The sequence below is a fragment of the Stegostoma tigrinum genome, chromosome 25, assembly GCF_030684315.1.
Source record: "Stegostoma tigrinum isolate sSteTig4 chromosome 25, sSteTig4.hap1, whole genome shotgun sequence".
NCBI lineage: Eukaryota > Metazoa > Chordata > Chondrichthyes > Orectolobiformes > Stegostomatidae > Stegostoma > Stegostoma tigrinum.
In genome coordinates this window covers 49,914,215-49,932,902 of record NC_081378.1, presented here as the reverse complement: position 1 = coordinate 49,932,902, position 18,688 = coordinate 49,914,215, and the positions used below count along the sequence as shown (strand labels likewise).

Sequence of the window (18,688 nt, the reverse complement as noted above, 5' to 3'; positions counted from 1 at the left end):
CACCTTGCTGTGGTTAGGTGCTTATGGCATTTATCATCAGAGCTCCTGCTGGAACCGCATTAGCTGCAGCGAAGGCTGACAGCAGGAGAGATTGAGGTCAGGGTGAGTAAAGTCTGCGGCAGACGGAATTACCTCCAAAATGTTGGGAATCACCTGTGGAGCCTTAGGGGTCAGGCTAACAGAGTAAACACTGTGAACACAAATCTTTCACATAGGCAGGGAGGCAGGTGTGCAGCTTCACTATAGAAGACATGGCGAACTCTCACCTTGCTGATCTCGGCAAGTTCTGCAGAATCTAGGACGCTATTAAAGAAATTATTTGGTCATAGGTACTCTTCTAATCAACTGATAATATCAGAGATATTATTACACATCTCTGGAGCAGGTGGAACTTGGCCCAGGCCTCCTGGCTCAGAAGCAGGGACACTACCACAGCATCCCAAGAGCCCTCTTTCAGTTTTGAAAGCATCACCCCGAACAAGGAGTAGAACCTGTGACCATCACATGAAAAGTCCCTCGTTAGTCGGACAGACAGAGTTTATTGGCCTGAAACATGGCTATACTGTTTGATTACATACACATTTAAATAACTGGCTCCAAACGGGTGATCGCTGTGAGCTGGGTTTACAAACAGTTTCCAACTTGCAACAGTTTTCAGGTCTTAACTCTCCCCTTTTCCAAACATCCCCCACCAGCAACCCCCTGCCAAAACAGATGACATACTTTTAATGTGGAAGTGCTGGTGTTAGACTGGGATGGACAAAATCAGAAGTTACATGACACCAGATTATGGTCCAGTGGGTTTATTTAAAATCACAAGCTTTCACAGCACTGCTCCTTCGTCAGGTGGCCATACCCTGATAGCAGATGTCCCAGCAGGAGTTATTTGCATACACTTACATATCAATGAGTATATTTACATAAACGTGCCATCATGTGATAAATGCACAAGGTAGAGCTCAGAAGGAGACACAATGAGCCAAACCATTTATTTTAGTGAAACCAAATGAACAAGGTTTACAGAGCAAGTTTCAGAATATAGTAACTGACAGGGAAAGAACAGTCCGTGAAAATGGCAACCGAAAGCCATACCCCATTCGCATTGGACAAAATCAATAACACAAATAATAAAAGAAAACACTGCTATTAGTCCTCAAAAAGAGAACAGATGTCATTGAATTATGAAGTACGCTGGCTTGTAGGTACTGCACCCTTCAACAACAAGGTATTAATAGTGCACTGACGCTGGAGGACATTGCACCCGTAGAGACATAGACAGGTATGTAAGCAGGAAAGGTTTAGAGGGATATGGGCCAAACGCTGGCAAATGGGGCCAGTTCACGAAACCCGGTTGGCACGGACAAGTTGGGCCGAAGGGTCTGGTTCCATGCTGTGGTGGAACAGACACACTGCAGTGATGTGTGGGGGAGGTAGTGGCAAAGTTAAACGAAGTTATGTAACATGACAGGTAGACCTGGTCCTTTATTACCCTGGTACAATGAGATAAGGAAATTATGGCAATATCTCTTCAGAGTCTTGTGAAATACCCTGTTTTCACAAATTGAAATTTCCCACTGATCTGCCCATGATGAGGTACAGGTTTGTGCATTTTTTAACTGGCTTGGCCAGTCTTTGTTGCTCATCCCTAATTGCCCTGGAGAAAGTGAGCTGCTTTCTGCAGTTCTTGGGGCATTGCCCCGTTTAATGCTTTTGCTATCCTGTTTGTGTTACCCTCAGTAGTCTGAAGCTCTGGGACGGTGCTAAATGGATTTTCAAACTGTTAATTTACTCAGTTTCACAATGAGGGCCTTTATATGTCCTTATTTAAGTTTGTGCACTTTATCTGTTTGTCTCAAATAACTTTTCCAATTATTTTCAAATGACCTCCTTCCTTCCTGTGTGCGGATGGGGAGAGGAGAAATTGGAGAGACAAAGGGATGAAGTGGGAGTTGTAATTAAACCTTGAGTGACGTTGAGAGGCACAATGCAGAAGTTGTCAGGGTAAGCTGTGATCATCCAACAAAGTTAATGCTTAATAAGTAAGTAACTGTACCTCTGCTAGGGTTTATGGTTACCCTATGTTGCTAATTTACAGCATGTACCATAGGTCAATACAATCTGGTACCCTTTAATAATCTAACAAATCGGTAATTAGACTTTCATGTCCAGTAACATTCTGCTATCGCTAACATTATAAAACATTATTTGTGATTCTTGTAGTTAGTACCATTAAAATATTAAAAATACAGAAGGTTACAGTTGAACAGAACATCATCTGTATCCAAACACGACCACTTCTATTTGCATTTTAATTAACATATATTACACTTGTGCAAAAACACATTTTAACTTAACTACAGATCTTTGATCGTAAATGTAACAAATGCAGTTCTTTTCCTGTATGAAAGCAATAGAATATCAGATCTCTTCAAGTTATTGAGGAAAAAAAGGTACTCCTTTTATGAAGTAAACAATTATTCAATATGGACTTAGTAAACATGACAGAAAATGTACCGAGTTTTCAAGGGACAAAAGCAGGAATCCCCACATAATTACCCTGAAGAAAGAAGTACCCAGTGAGTCATGATTGGGAGGCAATATTTGTTTTGCTGCAGTGCACGCCTATAGCCTCTCACAGCTACCAGCTTGAACTAAGTCACTTTGGTGACCAGTGGAAGTCCTGATCTCATGAGTGAGGTGGTGGCTCATTGGGTAAATCAGATAATATCCTTTCTCCTGGAGGCACAGCTCTGTTTCAAAGTGTTTTGGATTTTTCATTACACTCTCAGAGACACCAGTGCCCGAAGAGGGTAAGACCTTCTGAGGTCTCTTCGTGGTCGCTTCTTGCGTAGTATTTACCCCAAAGCGCTTGTTCACTCCCATCCACACTTAGATTTGCTGTCAAAGTATTCCTTTATTTTGGCAATGCCCTCATTCATACCTTGAATATCTTCATTCTCCAGTTTAGCCAACTGCAAAACAAATTCGGGAGTAATACATTGTAAATTCCAAATCGCAGGCTGACTATGCATGAAATGGATAATGACAGCGCACTATTTCTTACCTTCCCACTGGGGCCTACATCAGAGACATGCCCATTGTTATTGAGATGCTTGCTATCATGTATGTAAATGATGTGATCCTTCCCTCTGCCTGACCCCAGCGATGGAGGTCACTGGTATCAAAAGTCTGCAGTCTATTAATCTCAAATTGGCCACTGCATGACCTGGGCTATTCTGATGTGGGTGAGAGAGCCAGCATCTACGACCAGTGAATCAAAGTATTGCTAGGTGTGTGGCGCCCCATAAATGAACACACAAACATACGAAATAAAAGCCGAATAAGGCCATTTGACCTCCTGACCCTATTCTGCCCTTCAATAAGAAAATAGCTGAACTGACGTGCTTCGAACTCCACATTTCCATCTAGCCCTGATAACCTCCGATCTCCTGCCAAAGAAGAATCTATCCATCCCCACCTTAATGATACTCAATGGCCCGGATTCCACCACCTTTGAGGAAGAGAGTGGCGACGTCACACAGCCCCTTGAGAAAAGATCTCCTCACTTACTGTAAAACAGTGCCCCCTAATTCTGGACTCATGCACAAAAGAAAACATCCTTTTCACATCCACATTGTCTGGCATCTTATAAACTTTAATCAGTTATCTTTCATTTTCCTTAACTCCAGTGGAAACAAGCCCAGCCCTGTACAAAGTTTCCTCTTAAACCCACCCAGTCATTCTAGGTGTCAATTTTGTAAACCACCTCCAATGAATTTACGTCCTTCCTCAAAAAAGAAGGCCAAAGCTGCACACAGTATGTGCAGGATGTGCTTCGACCAATGCCCTGTATAATTCAAGCATAACCTCCTTACTTCAATGTTCAATTTCTCAGTTAATAAATGACAGCATCCAGTTAACATTATTAACAACTTGCTGGATCTGCGTACTAACATCTTGTGATTCATGCCTTACCCCATGCACCTTGGAATTCTTGTAGTCACCATCCACTGGCATAATTCTTCCTCCCAAGTTGAATACATCACATTTTTTTACATCGTATGCCAGATTTTTAATCACTCAACTTATCCATAGCGGCCTGCAACTTTCTATGTACATCTGAATCACTGATATAAATTGTAAAAGGTAGAAGCTCCAGTATAGACCCCTGCAGGACCCCAGTTGTCACATCCTAATTGGGGCGACATAGTATACAGTGAAGAAGGTTTTCTAAGATTACAGAAGAATCTTGATCAAATGGGTCAAGGGGCTGAAAAATAGCAGATGGAATTCAATTTGAATAAATGCGAAGTATTTTTTGGTACAATAAACAGGGGCAGGACTTAGACAATTAATGATAGGGCCTTGGGTAGTGTTGCAGGACAGGGAGACCTAGGGGTTCAGGTACATAATGCTTTGAAATTTGCGTCACATATAGACAGGGTGGTTAGAAGGGCGTGTAGAAGCCTTGCCTTGATTGCTCAGAACTTTGAATATCGGAGTTGGGAAGTCATATTGAGATGGTATGGGACATTGGTGAGGCGTCTTCTGGAATTCTGTGTCCAATTCTGGTCACCCTGTTTTAGGAAGGATATTACCAAGCTAAAGAGGGTTCAGAAGTGACTTAACGGGACATTACCAGGTATAGAAAGTTTGCATTTTCACTGGAGCGTAGGAGGTTGAGAGGTGACCGTATGGAGGTTTATAAAATCATGAATCGGTTAGTGGCAGTTGTCTTTTCCTTAGAATGGGGGATTTCAAGACTAGGGGGCACATTCTTAAGGTGAGAGGAGAGAGATTAAAAAAGATGTGAGAAGCAAATTTTTTACATAGACAGTAGTTTGCGTGTGGAATGAACTTCCTGGGGAAATGGTGGATGTGGGCACAATTAAAAGGCACTTAAGTAAGTACATGAAAAGGAAGGGTTTGGAGGGAGATTGGCCAAGAACAGGCAGGTGGCATTCGTTCAGTTTGGGATTATGTTCGGGATGCACTGGTTGGACTGAATGGTCTGTTTCTGTGCTGTATGGCTTATGACCCATTTTTATGTTTTCTCCAAGACTTTAGTCCTTGCTAATATGTCACCCCTCACAACATGTGCCTCTGTTTTGCACAAGAACCTTTGAAGTGGCGCCTTGTCAAATAAAACTATGGAATGTCTAACAGTTGAGGCCACTGCCTCAGAAGGAATCCCTTACCTGAACCGAGTACCTGTAGATATATTTCCCGAGTTCAACCATAGCATCCCTTTCTTTAAATTCATTCTCATGCTTCTGAAAGAAAATGATCATGTTGTTTAAAGATTTGCTGCCCCAAGCAGTGGGATGAAGTGAGCGACAAACTGGGAACCTTGTATTTTAAAACACATTTTCATTACCTTTGATTCCTCGGTGAGAAAGATCTCCATTTCCTCCTTGCTCACTGCCCCCATTTCAGCAATCTGGTGGTAGTAACGTTTCACTTCATTCTGGTAGTGTGGGATATCTCTAGCGTAAAGCACTTTATTGGTTGGAGAGTGCTTAAAAATAAAGACATTTATATAATCTCCTTCAAAGATTTCAAGCACTGTAAGAGTTTAACACTGATAAATGTGAGTTGATACATTTGGAGAGGTCTGAGAAGGGGAAGATACACACAGTGAATGGTATGGTCCTGGGGGGACACTGAGGAACAAGGAGAGCGTAGTGTACAAGTCAAAAGGTGACAGGTCTGGACAAAGAGAGGCAGCTGTTCTTTTGATACACTTCTGGAAGACTTTCTGTCAATATCTCTTTGATGAGTCACTTTTGAAAAGACTGCAGTGATAGATGTACGTGTCTAATGACCTGTCACAAATACGGGATGTTAGAGTGAAAGCCTCCCAGAACATTAATGTTAATTCCTTTTCTTTATTTAAAATGCACACGTGTGTGTGTGTGTGTGTGTGTGTGTGTGTGTGTGTGTGTGTGTGTGTGTGTGTGTGTGTGTGTGTTTGTATGTGTTGTATGTGTGTGTGAGAGAGGGAGAGAGAGTGAGAGAGACAGAGAGAATGTGTATGTGAGAGAGACAGAGAGTATGTGTGTGAGAAAGAGTGTGTGTGTGTGTGTGTGTGACAGACAGTGTGTGTGAGAAAGTGAGTTTGTGTGTAAGAGTGTGTGTGTGTGTGAAAGAGAGAGAGAGTGTGTGTGTGTGTGTGTGTGTGTGTGAAAGAGTGATTTTGTGTGTAAGAGAGTGCGTGTGTGAGAGAGAGAGTGTGCGTGTGAGAGAGTGTGTGTGAGAGAGAGAGAGAATGTGTGTGTGAGAGAGAGTGTGTGTGCGCGTGTATGTGTGTGTGTGCAAGACAGTGTGGATAGGAGAGCGAGAGTGTGTGTGTGTGAGACTGTGTGTGTGTGAGAGAGTATGTGTGTGAAAGAGTGATTTTGTGTGTAAGAGAGTGTGTGTGAGAGAGAGACATTGTGTGTTTGTGTGTGTGTGTGTGTGAGAGAGTGTGTGTGTGAGAGAGTGTGTATGTGTGAGAGAGACAGTTTGTGTGTGAGAGAGAGAGTGCGTGTGTAAGAGAGAGTGTGTATGAGATAGAGTGTGAGAGAGAGACAGTGAGAGAGAGAGTTTGTCTGCGTGTGTATGAAAGACAGTGAGTGTGTGTGTGAGAGAGAATGTGTGTGAGTGTGAGAGAGAGAGAGAGAGACAGAGTGTGTGTGTGTGTGTGTCTCAGAGAGAGAGTGAGCATGAGTGAGAGAGAGCAAGCATGCATGAGAGTGAGTGTGTGTGTGTGAAACTGGGAAAGACAGTGCACTCCTCAAAATGTGATCATATCAATGTTCTCAGTTTAACATCTCATCCAAAAGACCGTACTTCCATCAGTGCAAAATTCTTTCAATTATTACACTGGATTGTCAGTCTGGATTATGTCTTAATGACTCTGGGATGGGACTTGAACTCAGAACCACTGACTCACAAGTTAGGAGTGCTAGGCACTGAGGTTCCAATTGGCTGAGCTCCACTTACCTTCACTCCTCAGGACCACTGGCTATTCTAGGCCACACAGCACCCACCAACAACACCCCACCCACCTCCTGCCTCTTTCTCCACCTCTCTCTCCTAAATACTTTGTCAATTCCTAGCTCACCTTCTCACCAACCCCTCCCCCCCACCACACCCAGTCAGGGGCCTTGGAACCTATCATAAATATTCATTTTGAGAGCCAGTTTTAACACTGCACTACCTTCCAGTCCCCCAGCTGGAAATGAGAGTGATGGAAACAACTTGCAAACAGGCAGAAGGGTAACTGTACAAAACTACAATGGACGGGCTGAATAACAGGCAGAGTATAATGGGCCAGGGATTAAGTGGTACAGTTCTAATGGGTGGGACATGTAATTGATTGGCTGAAACATGTGGAATAAGCAGGTTTGGGGGTGTGACAGGTAGTGAGTTAAGGAATGGGAATGTAATGAGCACGCATCACTAATTCCCACTTTCCCCTAATGTTTAAAATCAACCCTAAAGATATTTACCTTCCCAAGCTTATGAGACACTAAGGAGAAGGAATCCATGAAGGCCTGTGCAATGACAGACAGACAGCCGTCCAAGTGTGGGGTCTTCTCCATGTCAAACACAAACTGAGGATTTTTAATGATGTTTATCCAAAAGCGAAGGGGAAGACTGGTGAAGAAAGAACAGTCATGTTAAAACCCAACCATGTCAATTTCAAAACTGTAACATCAGTGAGCTGCTTGGCTTACTTCACTTCCCTGGTGCTCCTGTGATCGAATGAGTACCCCAGTCAAACTGTTTGGCGTCTGCTGCATCCTGTTTCACCACAGTGGTGTTATCACTGACTGTTCCCAACTCTCAGGATACAAAAGCTCAACTTTACTTAATTCATTGCCAAGACACTCTACCACTGAGGGGGATGAGCTGATGTTGGAGAGGTTTGTCCCATTCACTGCCTCGTCATCTGATATGACGTGGAGGTTCTGGTGTTGGCCTGGGGTGGATGAAGGTCTGACACCAGGTTACAGACCAGCAGGTTTATTTGATACAGTGCTGTTTCCAATCCTGGGTGTTGTACTTGAGGAAGGATGTGATGACTCAACTGATTGAAGACAAGTTTCACCAGAATGGTCCCAAGAATGAAGATTATTAAGAGAGGTTGGAGACACTGGGATTGTACTTGGAAAAGAGAAGGTTGAGAGGAGATTTGATGGGAGGATTCAAACCATGAGAGGTGTGGACAGAATAGATAGGGAGAAAATGTTCCCACTAGTGAAAAAAAAATCAAGATTTATAACAAATGGCAAAAGAAGCAAAAATGACTTGAGAAAAAGACACCTTCCCACAGTAAATAGTTAAGATCCAAGAATGTGAGGTGACTGTTTCCAAACACAAGGGAATTGTTATTTCAAAAGGAACAATGTGCACAGAAATGATGGGCTGAATAAGTTCTTGCATTGTAACTATTCCACGGGAGTATCTGTGGGCCAGGAAGGAAGGGTTTACAACAAGAAACAGACATGATTTATCAACATTACCAACCACTGTGTGAAGAGAAGAGCTTGTTGATTTGGATGGGAAACTAATTGAAGGTTTGTCTGTCCTTTCAAGGGAATATGGTACATGTTAACAAAACACAAAACAGTTCCCCCCAATGTTCTTAACCAATATTGATTCCTCAACCGATACCACCAAATCACATCACGTCCAATTTCTGACAGTGAGAGCTTGCACCAGATTGTCGGTACTGCTACAGGGGCTGCTCCTCCAAAACATTTCATTGGGTATAATTCACTGTGGGACAGTTCTGAAGTAGTGAAGGAAAGGGAGACTTGAATTTATATAGCAACCTGAATATCATAAGATGTAGGAGCATAAGTAGGCCCTTCAGACCATCAGGTCTGCTCTGCCATTCAATGAGATCGTGGTTGATTTGATAATCCTCAACTCCACGTTCCTGCTTCTTTCCCATTAGCCTTGGCTGTCTTACTGATTTTAAAAAAAACCTGCTTATCTCAAGCCTCAAATATACTTAATCACTCAGCTTCTACAGTAAAGAAGTCCACAGATGTGCCACCTTTTGCAAGTGAAAATTCCTCCTCATCTCTGTCTTAAATAGGCAACCGTATGTTACAGTTGTGTAGGACTATGGTTCGGCCACATTTGGAATACTGCGTACAGTTTTGGTCGCCACGTTACCAAAAGGATGTGGATGCTTTGGCGAGGGTGCAGAGGAGGTTCACCAGGATGTTGCCTGGTATGGAGGGTGCTAACTATGAAGAAAGGTTGAGTAGATTAGGATTATTTTCGTTAGAAAGACACAGGTTGAGAGGGTGATCTGATTGAGGTCTACAAAATCATGAGGGGTATAGACAGGGTGGATAGCAAGAGGCTTTCACCCGGAGTGAGGGACTCAGTTACTAGGGGCCACAATTTCAAGGTGAGAGGGGAAAGGTTTAAGGGAGATATGCATGAAAAGTTCTTTACGCAGAGGGTGGTGGGTGCCTGGAACGCGTTGCCAGCGGAGGTGGTAGAGGCGGGCACAATAGTGTCATTTAAGATGTATCTGGACAGATACATGAATGGGCAGGGAGCAGAGGAATACAGATCCTTGGAAAATAGGCGACAGGTTTAGACAGAGGATCTGGATCAGCACAGGCTGGGAGGGCCAAATGGCCTGTTCCTGTGCTGTAATTTTCTTTGTTCTTTGTTCTAACTCCTTACTCCCTTTGACTCCAGACGCTCCTACAAGGAGAAACGATCCTTCCACACCTACCTTGTCAAATCTCCTAAGAATCACCTCTCATTCTTCTCAACTCCAATGAGTACAACCTCCAGACATCTGAAAATGCTTCACATTCAATAAAGCACGTCTGAAGGAATCACTGTTGTGATGTAAGAAATCTGGTTCTCATGTTTTATTTGCTTACTTTTTTTGACAACTCTTGGGTTAGTTTTTCGAATGGGGAAGACGGTGATGAGACAGCGAAGGAACAATGTAAGCAGGGTCACAATCTGATCAGGAAACTTCAAGTGTCAGCAGGGCACAGGGAGGGTCATGAGTTTGGGTGCATTCAGAGAATGAGGAACAACATATTGGTGATTGATAGCACAACTTTGCCCTCAACATACAACGGTACTAGACTTAAGAAACTACAAACAAAATTCCGGAAACATCCAGTGAATCAGCAATGTTCAAACGGGGTAGAGTTAAGCCCCATGTTATAGAGTTAGAGAGTCATACAGCAAGGAAACAGGCCCTTCGATCCAACCAGTCCATGCTGACCATAATCCCAAACTAAACCAGTCTCACCTGCCTGCTCCTGGTCCATATCCACCCAAACCTTTCCTATTCATGTACTTATCCAAATGTCATTTAAATGTTACAATTGTGCCCACATCCACCACTTCCTCAGGAAGTTCATCCAATGTTCTAAAATCCTTTGGAGAAATAGGAATTCCGAGGCTGAATAGACAGAATGAAAGCTGCAATCATTGAATAAGGATGTGCTTTGAACTAGATTTCCTGAATAACATGATCTTTTCCCAGTCACAAAAAAAAATCCATTCCCCATTAGAAACTCATGGCTTGGGTCATCTTGATCAGTTGTGAACACGTACAGAGGAAGATCAAATGTTGGAAAGGGCACCGGACTTGGCAGGACGTCTCCACGTTGGTTGAATAGATATTGAACTATGGATCTGGGCCAGTTCAGAAGCAAGTGGGGTGACACTTCCCTCCAGAACAGGTTGGCAGTTCAAGACCCTCAAGTCTAGAGTGCATTATAACCCCCATACCCTTAACTCAAGATGGCAAAAGTACATTTTGGAAATCTGTGCTATTTTCTAAATGGTAAGAATACTCAAAGTTAAGCAAAAGCACCACTAATAATGTAATAATCACTACCTGTTAGTCTTCCATATGTGTAAGACATCAGGATCAGTTATCTTCTTAATGACAGCCTGAGCATGTAAAATGTCAAAGATGTGCCGAATGGCTATTGGTGGCTTGTTATTTGGAATGTTCCAGATGCTTCTGAAAAGGCTCTCGACAAAAGGGTGAAGTGCAACCTGAAACAGAAAGAGACGTGTGGCTTGAGGAAGAGATAGCCGGAACTGCTGATGCTGGAGAGTCTGAGATAACAAGGTGTGGAGCTGAATGAAAACAGCAGGCCAAGCAGCATCACAGGAGCAGGAAAGCTGATGTTTCGGGTCTAGACTCATCTTCAGAAAAAGGGTCTGAAGAAGGGTCTAGACCCGAAATGTCAGCCTTCCTGCTCCTCTGATGCTGCTTGGCCTGCTGTGTTCATCCAGCTCCATACCTTGTTATCTCTGTGGTTTGAGGATTTGATCTATAAAGCACTTTCAACAAATTGCAACATTACTGATTCGGGGAGAGAGAGAGAGAGAGTGTTGGATAAATGGAAATATTTTTAGGGTGTGCTTGAAAATGCGTCATCAAAAAAATCTGCTAGAATCAGGTTGAATTGCTGCCTAGAGTATATGTGACAAGAAGTCTAGGAGTGAAATGATTTTTTAAAATTGTTTTTCTTTACAACTGCTTCTTAATTTCCTGAATACTTTTTTTTAAATAAACGTGTCAGAAGCTGTAAGGAGAAAGTACACCTCTAGAAAGAATCAAAAGGATTCTGGCCCAAACAACTTGAGCTTCTGTAAAATATTTCCAAAGAGGAATAACCAGGCAGCCTCATGTAGATGGTCAAGAAACAAAGCTAGACTGGACAGTCCTGTGGTATACTTTTTAATCTAGACAGTGTGATTTCAAAAACCATCCGGACAGAGGGATGATCACCTGTACAGGCAGGAACGACTCCAGAGACATGAGTCTATCTGTGAGTGAAGCTGACACATCATTGCAGTACTTGAGATTTGTTTTACTCTCACGGATTTACGTTTCCAAATGAGGTGTTAAACCAAGGCTCCATTTACATTCTTACACTGATATAGAGGATCCCATGCATAATTTTGTAGCAGAACAGAAGCGTTCTCTCGTACTGGCCTGCCAATATTTATCTCTCAATCAACATCACCTAAGCGCTGCATGGACTGTTTGCTGCCTTTCATGAAGAATATCGCATTGAAAAATCCGACTCTTTCTGTCGGGTGGCTTTCCCTTTTCCTGACATTATTTTATATATGCGGCCAGCCAAGTCAATGGGACAGTGATGGTAGGGTAAGCAACCCAATCAAATCGGAATGTTCTGACATCCAGCGACCTAGCAAAGAAAATCCATTGAGCACAGAGCAAAAGATCTAACAGGATCACATGAATGGGATTGAGATAAAGACTGAACAAACTTCAAAAAAAAATTGTCATAATGGAAGAATTTGATACTTCACAAATAAAACATTAGCTTTTCAAGTTCAGAAAGTTTTTCTGGAAGTAATTAAATGCTTAGTACACTGTCCAAACCCTGGTTGCACCTCATTGATCAAGGTGTAACTCGATCCAAGAAGTTTTACAGCAAGGCTCATGCTCTGTGTACAGCATAAAAGGATAGGTTCTAGTCAGTTCAGTGATTTCTAATTGATTGCAGCTTGTAGAAACTTCAACAACACATCGTTTAGAGAGTCACTGACAAAAACTCTGGATTCCAGGTTTAGGTCCATGCGCACAGACTCCAGAAACTGTTCTCACTTTCAGAAGAATACAATGGTGAGTGCTGATGGTTTCACTATCATTACATAATAATAGAATGGCTTAAAGAAGTGTATTTTGTCCTCTTTTTATGAAGAGAGTTTCAGACAGAGATATTAAAGTTGTCTATTCCAAGCCAATAACGTAAACAGCCTGTGAGGCCTTGGGGTATTTTAAATGTTGAAACAATAGAAGCAGCAGAAACGGGTGGAGTCAGGCTCCCAAAAAAACAGGGTTTTAGTTTAGCGTTCAGTAGTAATTGGGGTTTGAAAGCTGCCATACATTTCTCCCTGCTAAAGCAAAATGCTAAGGGTTCTCTGTCTGTCAGCATTTTCTCTTGATATTATTTCCTCCTGGACTGGAGAAACATTGCATGTGAGACAATTTATTTTACTGAATTTGCCTTTACCAAAAGTGTGTTTATGGGATGTTGCAATATTGGAGCAGTTGCTGTTTTGTAGTTAAATATTATTCTGTTACATTTTCCAACAAAGTTATATCAGTTTTTCTTTCTTTTGTTTGAACTTTAACTGTAGGATACAAATAAAGTATACTTTGCTTAAATGAATGTAGTATAACCTACTGAATTACATCTGGAACACTGTACCTTTCACTTGTCTTTAAGTAGGGTAAATGTTAGAGTCTAGTCTATCTCCTTGATATGTTTGAAGGGAGTTTGGTCTGGCCCATAACATTAAATTGGCAAAGTTTAACAAAGTTATCACATTGATGTTTGTGAGAGTTTGTTCTGTAAACTGATTCCTTAATGCAATAGCATATACATTCTTTCACAATAAAGCTCCTGAAGCTCTGAAGAATGCTATATAAATGCCCGTTTTTCTTTCATAAAATATCTAATTAATCTCATTGTGACTAATAAACCTCAGAGGTTGGGTTGCTATGAAGCATGGAGACTAAGCTAAGATTTAATTGATGAATTACAAGCACTAAACTAAGTACTCTCTTGGGGTTGAACTGTTACCAATATGATACCAGATTAACAGTTTTGAATCAGTGTTAGCATGTTTGAATGTGTGTTATGGGTTCAAATCACATCCAGAACATGGCTACAAGGTGCCATCTTTTAGTTGAAAATGTTAGCCAAAGACCCACATTCTTTTAATTATTTTCCAGGATGCGGGCATCACCGGCTAAGCCAGCATTTTTTGCCTGGTCTTAATTGACCTTGAGAAGGTGGTGTTAAGGTACATTGAACTTTTGCATCCATGAGATCTTGGTACGCTCACAGCACTGCGTGGAAGGGAATGCCAAAATTTTTACCCCAGTGACAATGAAGGTATGGTGATGTATTTCCAAGTCAGGATGGCAGGCAGCTTGAAGGGAACCTGCAGGTGATGGTGTTCCCATGTATCTGCTTCCTTTATCCATCTATGTGGTAGAGGTTGAGGGATTGCTGCCAAAGGAGCTGTGGTATATAACTCTAGCATCTTGTAGTTGGTATAGACTGCAACTAGTGAGTGTCAGAGGTGAATGGACTGCAAATCACGCGGGGGCTGCTTTGTCCCGTATGGGGGTCCAGCTTTTTTGAATGCCATTGAATCTGGACTCATCCAGGCAAGTGATTTGTACCTTGTAGATGGTGGACATGCTCTGGGGAGTAAGGAGGTGAGTTACTCACTGTAGAATTCCCTGGCTCTGACATGTTCTTGTAGCCACTGTATTTATGTGGTGAGTCCATTCAGTTTCTGGTCAATTATAAACCTCAGCATGTTGTTTGTGGGGGATTCAGTGGCAGTAACACGTACCGTTAAGGGACGAGTGTTTAGATTCTCTCTTCTTGGAGACGATCATTGTCAGTCTGTTACTTGGTGCAGGAGTTACTTGTTATTTGTCAGCCCAAGCCTAGATGTTGCCCAGATCTTGTTGCATTTGCTTCAGTATCTGAGGAGTCACGAATGGTGCTGAAGACTGCAATCATAAGTGAACACCCCTACTTCTGACCTTACAATGGAGGGAAGGTAATTGAGGAAGCAGCTGAAGATGGTTGGGCCTAGGTCACTACCCTAAGGATCCTGGGGCTGAAAAGACCGACCTCCAACAACCACAACCATCTTCCTATGTATTGTACATGATGCCAACCAGCAGCCAGCATTCCACCTGAATTCCATTGACTCTAGTTTTGCTAGGACTCCTTGATTTCACACTCAGTCGAACAGGGCCTTGATGTCAAGGGCAGGCACTCTCATCTCACCTCTTGGGGGCAATTCTTTTGTCTGTATTTGTAATGAGGCCAGAAGCTGAGTGGCTCTGGCAGAACAACTGAGGATCAGCAATTGCTGAGTAAGTGCTGTTGATGGCACCCTAACTAATGACTGAGAATAGACTGACGAGGTGGCAATTGGCTGGTTTGGAATTACCCTGTTCTAAGGAAGGGTCACTGGACCTGAAATGTTAACTCTGGTGTTTTTTTCACAGATGCTGCCAGACCTGCTGAGCTTTTCCAGCAGCTTCTGGAAAATCAGGAACTGGAAAATCTGTTCCTGATTTACAGCATCTGTAGTTGTTTCAGTTCTGACTCATTAGCTCTGGGATCGCTTAGCCCTGTAGTACTCGCTGTTTGGCACATAAGTAGTCCTGTCTGGTAGCTTCACCAGGGTGACGCTTCATTGTTAGGTACGTCTGGTATATACTCTTCTGCATTCTTACTGAACCAGGGTTGATCCCCTGGCTTGATGGTAATTGTAGAGTGGGGGATATGTAGAGCCAAGAGGTTAAAGATTGTTGTGGGATATGGTGTTGTCTGGGGCTTTGTCTCTAAGATATGTTTCTGTGAGTATGACTATGTCAGGCTATTGCTTACCTAGTCTGTGAGACAGCTCTCTCCCACTTCTGGCACAAGCCTCTAAAGTAAGGATGACTTTGCAGAGCTGACAGGGGTAGAGTTCACTGTTATCATTCCCGGCTTAGGTCAATGCCAAATATCCAGCTTCATTTCTTTTACCTACTTTGTAACAAGTTGATACAACTGAGTAGTTTGCCTAGCCATTCCAAAGGGCAGTTAAGAGTCAACCAAGTTGTTGTGGGTCTGGAGTCACACGTAGGCTAGATTAGGTAAGGATGGGAGATCTTCCTTCCCTTAATGTCAGTGGTGAAGCTTACTGACCTTCAGAATCAATATGGTCACCATTAGACGGGCTTTAAAATCCAGATTTATTAATCCAATTCAAATTTCACCAGGCACCATGTGAACTGAGCCCAGATCCCAGGGCATTAGCCTGGATCTTTAGATTAATGTCCAGTGGCAATTTCATTACACCACCATTTACATTCTCATGAATGAGTAATGGAATTTGACACTATCTGAAGTCGAAGCCTGGTCAATATGTATCACTTGGTTACTGAAATAATGACCTTTACATCAACACATTTCTGTTGATGGATCCTTGTTCTGCACAAATGATCAGCTTAGTGTCCTCTGTTGCAGTAGTGACTACACTTCCCAGGTACATGTTGGCTACAAAGTGAAACCATGAAAGGTACTACTTAAATGGAAGTAAAGGGGAGGAAGCAATTAATAACAACTAACAGTCAGATTTCAAACCGTTTGGAAATATCATGGTTAATTTTACCCGCATCAATGGAGCAAACTATTCACAGTTTCATGAGTGTAAAGTACCTTAGAAGATAGCAGCTTTGTTAGATACATCTCCTTAACCTTGAACTTTTGTTTTCCTCCATCTGGAGTGGGGGTTTCTGCAAATTCTGAATTTGGTGAAATCTAAAGAAGGCAAGATATCATCACATAACGAATGCATCACTAGAAATGGTAATTATAAATTGAACTGGTGTGAAATACATACCAGGTGACAAAGTTTCTTTGTAGATCCATTATCTAGAGCAAATGAGAGAGGGTCATTTATGTAGGAGGTAGCTGTTGTATATGTGTACAGAATTCTACATTTTGAATCCTGTACTAAAGACAAGCGGTGCTGAAAAATGAACTGCATGCTTCTGATGATTAAGCAATACTTAAATATGGTTTGGAAGTATGGGAATAAATGAATGATTTTTAGATATATATCAGAAAGATATAGGAAATCTCAGCTCATGAATTTTTACTCAGGCATGTCAGTTTTAAAATAATCAGTGAGAGTGACATTCTAGGGGTCATAGAGATCTATAGCAGAGAAAAAGACCCTTCTGCCCACACACACACTCTATTGTTTCATATCTTTATACATCATTAATGTGATGAAATATCCACAGGCACTTCACAGCTACATGAACTGATCAAACAGAAAAAAGCCAAACAATGATTAGAGGCCCAAAACGTCAGCTTTCCTGCTCCTAAGATGCTGCTTGGCCTGCTGTGTTCATCCAGCTCCACACCTTGTTATCTCGGATTCTCCGGCATCTGCAGTTCCTATTATCTCTGATACAATGTTAACCTCACTGCGAAGCCTCTTCTAAGGATGCCTAACCTGAAGAAGTTACCCTGCTCCCTCCGGACAAACCTCAGGGGATCTCTCTCCCACTGCTCCTCTATCCATCTTTGATCCGCCTCCCCGTCTCTCCCTATTTATTTCAGAACCCTCTTCTCCTCCCCCATTTCTGATGAAGGGTCTAGGCCTGAAACATCAGCTTTCCTGCTGCTAAGATGCTGCTTGGCCTGCTGTGTTCATCCAGCTCCACACCTTATTATCTCAGCTTCAATTCTTTTAAAGTTTACCTCTTTTTGGATGATCTACTCTTCTAACTGCGACCACTGATGCTCCAGCTGGAATCTGAATAGGGACATGAAGAATTAACAAGTTACAGACACTGTCAAAAATACACAATCACAAATGTTTATCGAACATACTCGTGCACACACTTACTCTGTCACTCTCATTTTTTTGCAAGTCAGCACAGACTAATCCTCATACTCACGCTCACTCACAAGCACACACTAACACTCAGTGCTGGATATTTTTTTGTACAGACAGGCTGACTGCAGCAGCCCTTTCAAAATTGGCCGCTGGGCACAGGATGGCCCTGACCCTTACAGGTACCCACACTACCAGCTGTGGGAAAGGACAAATATTAGACACCCAGGCAGTATTTACAAACCCCGCACATCCACTTGAAATTGGGACTGAGTGCAAATTTACCTTTTTTTTGCAACTCCAAGGGGTCCGAGCCACAACCTTCTGCAGCAGGCATAAAAACTCAAGACAGGTTGGCGGGGATCTGTTGAAGTGTCATGGTCTGAGGTGATTAAATCCCCAGTTCTTTAAAAAAGCGAAGAAAGCCAGGCTATAGTGTAAAATAAAGCTGACACCTACTGCTAGAGTGCAGTGACAGTCTGGTCACCTGGTGTAGCTTAGGAAAAGCTATTGGCTGGCTTTTAAAAGTTATTAGCTGTTCGCTTCTGCAGTTTCAATAAACTTAAGTGTTGATATTTCACAAGAGGTTTTTTTACAGCTGAGTTTATTATGAATACTTTCCAAAGTTTTAAAACTTTCAAAATCACTTAATAAAGGGCTGGGTTCACATGTTGTGCGCAGTTTTGGGCCCCGTGTCTCAGGAAGGATGTATTGGCCCTGGCGCGGGTTCAGAGGAGGTTCACGAGAATGGTCCCAGGAATGGAAAGCGTAACATATGAGGAAAGTTTGAGGACTCTGGGACCGTAATCGATGGAGTTTAGAAGGATGCGGGGGGATCTAATTGAAACTTACAGGATACTGAATGGCCCAGACAGAGTGGGTGTCAGGAAGATGCTTCCCTTGGTAGGAGAGACTAGGACCCGAGGACACAGCCTTAGACTAAAGGGAAGACCCTTTTAGAACAGAGATAAGGAGAAACTTCTTCAGCCAGAGAGTGGTGAATCTATGGAATTCACTGCCAAAGAAGGCTGTGGAGGCCAGGTCATTGAGTACATTTACAACTGAGGTAGACAGGTTCTTGCTTATCAAGGGGATCAAGGGTTATGGGGAGAAAGTAGGAGGACGGGATTGAGAAACTTATCAGCCATGATTGAATGGTGGAGCAGACTCGATGGGCCAAATGTCTAATATCAGCTATGTTTTATGGCCCCATGGCCTTATATTGACTGAC

The 18,688-nt window shown here is 42.5% G+C and overlaps 1 protein-coding gene across 2 annotated transcripts in view; it reads right to left on the bottom strand.

The window, feature by feature from the left end:
- Nucleotides 1–807: 807 nt before the first annotated feature.
- The window catches only part of plxnc1 (plexin C1), a 111,649-nt gene continuing 93,768 nt past the window's right edge, over nt 808–18,688 (bottom strand). For both annotated transcript variants that reach the window (XM_048554594.2, XM_048554595.2), the window contains exons 27-34: nt 17,322–17,376; nt 16,453–16,484; nt 16,269–16,370; nt 10,880–11,043; nt 7,494–7,641; nt 5,378–5,518; nt 5,199–5,273; nt 808–2,972 (exon numbers count right to left, since the gene is read on the bottom strand). In XM_048554594.2, coding sequence (XP_048410551.1) covers nt 2,874–2,972; nt 5,199–5,273; nt 5,378–5,518; nt 7,494–7,641; nt 10,880–11,043; nt 16,269–16,370; nt 16,453–16,484; nt 17,322–17,376 — 816 coding nt within the window. In that variant the 3' untranslated portion in view covers nt 808–2,873. The remainder of the gene's footprint in view (nt 2,973–5,198; nt 5,274–5,377; nt 5,519–7,493; nt 7,642–10,879; nt 11,044–16,268; nt 16,371–16,452; nt 16,485–17,321; nt 17,377–18,688) is intronic.